Here is a 4,990-nt window from a genome sequence, read left to right as displayed (position 1 = left end):
GCTATTCTAGTAAATTAATTACTACTTTTAGTTTGGTAATAAGCTATTTAATGTAATTAATTCTCGCAGTTTTTTTTTTTTTTTTTTTTTTAGTTTCTCTCTTTAATGCTTGCGAAGAGAAATATTTTATGACAAAAGAGGGCGCACAATGTTATGGAGATTTTAAGATGTTTATTTCAGGCGTCAAGTATATGTGTTCGAAGTGTTAAAATAAGTCAATTTTTATTATTTAACTGTTCCTGTGATATTTCGTTTTGATTTTATAATACAAAGATTTGTTAATAATCATATTAGAAACAAAGAAAAACATGTCTTCAATGGCTAGATTGGCATATGGTTACAAGAAGAAACCAGATAGGGATGCTGTAAGTTCACTGAACAGCTTTCAATTTCATAAACTCGAAAATTACTAATAATAGTTAATAGTAATATTAGTAAGGGATTTGGCTATGCTCTTACTGTAGTATCTTTGTTGTTTTATTATTTATGACCTATGGCACAGATATTACTTTATTGGTCTAAATCATTTGACATTGAATTTCAGAGTTTTTCTATTTATAATAATGAATTTAGATGTCTGTTGTAAATATTGTATTTTGCAATTTTTGATACTAATTACTATAAATAATAGTACTGTTTATTATTAGTAATATATATGCTTGGTGTTTAGTATGCTTAAGATGTTAAAACTAAAACATAATAAAAAAATCTAAAGTACAGCAATTCAGTTCTGCATTTTTACTAGTTACTGTCATCTATTATATATTAATATAATAGTAAGAATAGGCAATACATGCTGACAGTGATACAATAATAGTGAGACTACACAGTGCATACCTTAATTTTTAATAGGCCTTTTGTTGCCTTAGAATTGTTCTCTGCTGAATTTTTCATGTTTAAAAAGAAATAATACAGGCAAGAAATAAATGTGAATGCAAAATAAAAAATATTTATAAATGTTATTAGACCCACATATGAGAATGTTTTGGTTAACTTGAGTGGAAAATAATTCCAGGGTAGGCCTACTGAGTACTGGGGTAGCACTGCTACTAGCAGTGCCAGCCGTGCATTACATACCTTTACGCTTCGTAATTATAGAACTCAGATGACATTGGACTATGGAATTAGAATTTTCCTACTGTATTTCTGTTACTTTTAGTACTTAACTAACTATTTGTTAAAACTAACAGTTATCTTCTGTATCAACTATAACAGTTAGGAAGAAATATTTTTACAGTAATTAAACAATTGGCAATGACAGTATTATATTAGACATTTCTTTATACATTCTTTGGGATATTAAAATGTCTGAATTAAGTCATCTGTAGTTCCTCTCTGCTCCAGAAAAATAACAAGCCCATTTCTCTGAAGCTTTTCTTCATGGTTTAATTATTTTAAACTCAGTATTACCATAATAATATTCTGTTTCTGCATTATTTCCAACAAGTCAATATCCTTCTTGTAAAGAGGAAACTAAAAATAAAAGTTTGATTCAAGATTACAATATTTTTTTTTTTTGCATTTAAATTCAAAATTTGTATAAATAGATCCTATAATTCTGTCAGCTCATTTTACTACAGCTAAACACTCAGCTATAGGCTTCTGTGTTTTACCAAACATTATGTCTTTTTCCCCTCCACAATACCTTTATTGATATTCTTCTCAATCAAATGTTCATATTCTAAGTTCATCAGTTTGCATTTCTCAATATTGAAAACTATTTTATTGAATATCTGCCAAGCATCTTTCTTTACATTATCAGTCATTTCTAGCATTATAATCTCTTCAGCAAAGTTAGAAGTACTACTACCAAAGAGGTTGTCTAAATTTCATCATAAATAATGAACAACAAAGGATCCAAAAGCACATCCCTTTCCAGAAGAATCCTGCTAAACACATTGGAAAAATTCCCATTTATCACCACTGTTTGTTTTTTCGACATGTACCATCTAAACAATCTAACTTTTTCACCAATATCACAAGCACCTAACTCATTAATTAATTTCTGGTGTAGCATTCTGTTAAAGTGACTTTCTTAAATTCAGAAATATGAAGAACAAGAAAGACCTCCAATGGTGCTCTCATCTAATGCAACAGAAGCTCTCTTGAAAAATATAAATTAAATCAATCATGCTAGAAAAACCTTTTAAAACCATATATAATATAGCAAAAAAAAAGTGTAACAAACATTATAAACATATATATGTGTGTGTGAGCTAGCAAACCAAAGAAACAGTACATTAACACAATATAGTATACTTATCACATTCCTGGTTTTGAATGGTGTTTGTTCACAATGTACACTTGCTGATATATTCAAGTTAGTGAAATTACATTTGTCTTCATAAATAAAAATAATAAATATATATATATGTACTTACAATTATTTGATAATAAAAGTATAGGGATATTAAAAAGTACATTACTTATAGCACTGTGATCTCTGTCACAGCAGACCTAGCTGCTTAAATCTCTTACAAAAAAATTATAAAAAAATTTTTTTCACTATTACTGTTTTGTTTTTAAACTTAAGAATATTAGAAAATCATCTAGTAATAATAAGTGTTAAAAAATGTGCATTTGGAAAGTTTGGTGAATTTGCTACATTTTTTTATTACTTTGGCAAAAGTTGGATGGTTTTTATATCTATTTTATTTGCTTCTTGATTAAGAATATATGCTTGCTTGAATGTAAATCACATTATATTTTATTTAGTACTGAATCATTTCCATTGTATTCTAAAATATGAGTGTAAACATGATTCTTTTTTTCATGCTTTAAAGTATTATTAACAAATTAGTGATTTTGTATTTTTCATCCACTAAATAATATCTGAAATGCAATTACATGTTCAAGCTAAATTTATAAAATTGTATAGTTTGATGCATAATTAATCTAGAAATGTAAGGTATTCTTTATACAGGTTTTAAATAAAAAGGTTCCAGAAAACCCAAGATATAGACATGTTAGAGCTGTTGTTGACAGTGGTAAGTATGTTTTCCAAAGTATTAGTATGCATGTATTTAACCTATATGTACTCAATGGAATAAAATCATTAAATATTTGATTTTATTAACTTTTAACAATCACTTCAGGGAAAAAAAAAAGTGATGCTTCTAACTGTCAGAATAAATTATAAATATCCTTTAAAAGGTTATACACTTCATATTGAGGCAATCTTCCAACAGGGAAGTAAATTTATGGAACAAATTGCTGTCTCAAGTGGTAGAGGCTGCAACTTGACAAAAGTTTAAGAAAGGGTTAATAAATATTTGGAGCATCAGGATTGAACTCGATGATTAGTTTTCTGTTTTTGGAGTGAAAGCAGGTGGTAGAACCTACTGAATGGGTCGAAAGTACACTCAGTGTCATATAACATATCAGATATATAATACATATATAGAAAATACCAGTCATATATTTTAAGTGTTAATGCAAAAATAAATCCACAGCACAGAACTTAGCTGCACCAAAAAGGTTCAGGCAAGTTAAAGCAAATCACACTGGTAGTGAATAAATAGTAATACATTATAAAGCTAGCTTTCTTATTAGTTCAAAGCTCAAGTCAAGGGAAATTTTAAGGTAAAGCAGTTGATAACTACACATGCCTTTTTGCTTTCTTAATTTTTATCATCTAGCTAAAATAAAGGTGTTTATTCAGCCTCTTTAATCATTAACTTAAAATAATCTTTTTTTTTTTGTTTTGCATATGCAAACTTAATAAAATATTTATTGTACATAATGTTTTGTATGATATTACATAATTGGATTGCAACAACATTTCTTCAGAGCAGTTTTAGTCTTGTAACAACAGAATAGAGCTATCCTGTTAGATTTAGGAGTAATAGTATTATAGAGGTTTGTACAAATGATGATATGTAAAGAAGATATAGTAAAAAGAAATTACACCTATGTATATATAAAAAAAGAGTCTAACAATACAAATATGCTGTACACGTATATGACTTGTACTACAGATCACTCCATATATGTTTGTTAACATTTAAAAATTTAATAATAGCACTTATCCAGAGTGTTATGTAAAAGTAAACAGTGTATGTTAATAAAGCAGCTTCAAAGAAGATGATAGCAAAGCCATACATGTTATGATATTGTCAATCTAATAAGTACATTTTCTTAGGTTCTAGTGTGAGAAAATATGTGGAAAGGATGCAAGAAATTCAAAAAAGTAAGTTTTGTTATCTCAACAACTTGTATGTTCATATCTATAGGATCTACTAAAAATTGACAACATTAGATACATTATAACATAACATGCAGGTAACAGGAGACCATTTGGTCCTTTAAGACTTCTTGCACACCCACCCTTTGGAAAAGTAAAAATTTAAATCCACTTTTATTTGTCAGGAAATCATTAATTCCCTCTTAAACTCGTGTAAAGTGCTGACCCCCACTACTTCCATTGGCAACTCACTCCATAAGTCAATCTTCTTGTTGGAAAAATGAAATTGTCTTAACTGGAGCCTAGCCTGTTTTTTCCAAATTTTTAACTTTTGTCTTCTCATCCTGTTATCTTAAGATTATAGCACAAAGAAATTGGGGGCCTTCATGCTAGCCCCCCTCCCCCCGATAATACTGTAAGCTGCAATAAGATCATGTTTTACCCATAATATTTTTTCAGAGAAAAATAAATTAAGAGGTCTTAACATATCCTCATAAGATAACCCTTTCAACCCCATAATCATCCTAGTGGCCCTTCTCTGATCCCTTTCCAATAAATCAATATCCTATCTTAGATAAGGAGACTAAAACTGTAAACAGTATTTCAAGTGATAATATTTGTACTGAGAGATAACTACCTTTTTTGACTTGTAATGAGTATATATATATATATATATATATATATATATATATATATAATAACAACGACACTCTCTTACTAGTACGTCTTACTAACTAAGTAGTTACTTACCAACCAACCAACAACTAATTACTTTTCTTTTACTTTACGTTAACTTAACGTTTACGT

The 4,990-nt window shown here is 28.6% G+C and overlaps 1 protein-coding gene across 1 annotated transcript in view; it reads left to right on the top strand.

Moving 5' to 3' along the window:
* Positions 1–143: 143 nt before the first annotated feature.
* The window catches only part of LOC106464778 (centrosomal protein of 41 kDa-like), a 33,274-nt gene continuing 28,427 nt past the window's right edge, over positions 144–4,990 (top strand). The window contains exons 1-3 of the mRNA XM_022392576.1: positions 144–365; positions 2,924–2,987; positions 4,142–4,189. Coding sequence (XP_022248284.1) covers positions 309–365; positions 2,924–2,987; positions 4,142–4,189 — 169 coding nt within the window. The 5' untranslated portion in view covers positions 144–308. The remainder of the gene's footprint in view (positions 366–2,923; positions 2,988–4,141; positions 4,190–4,990) is intronic.

This window comes from Limulus polyphemus, unplaced genomic scaffold (assembly GCF_000517525.1).
Source record: "Limulus polyphemus unplaced genomic scaffold, Limulus_polyphemus-2.1.2 Scaffold1741, whole genome shotgun sequence".
Lineage (NCBI taxonomy): Eukaryota > Metazoa > Arthropoda > Merostomata > Xiphosura > Limulidae > Limulus > Limulus polyphemus.
This window is presented reverse-complemented; position numbering and strand designations above follow the sequence as displayed.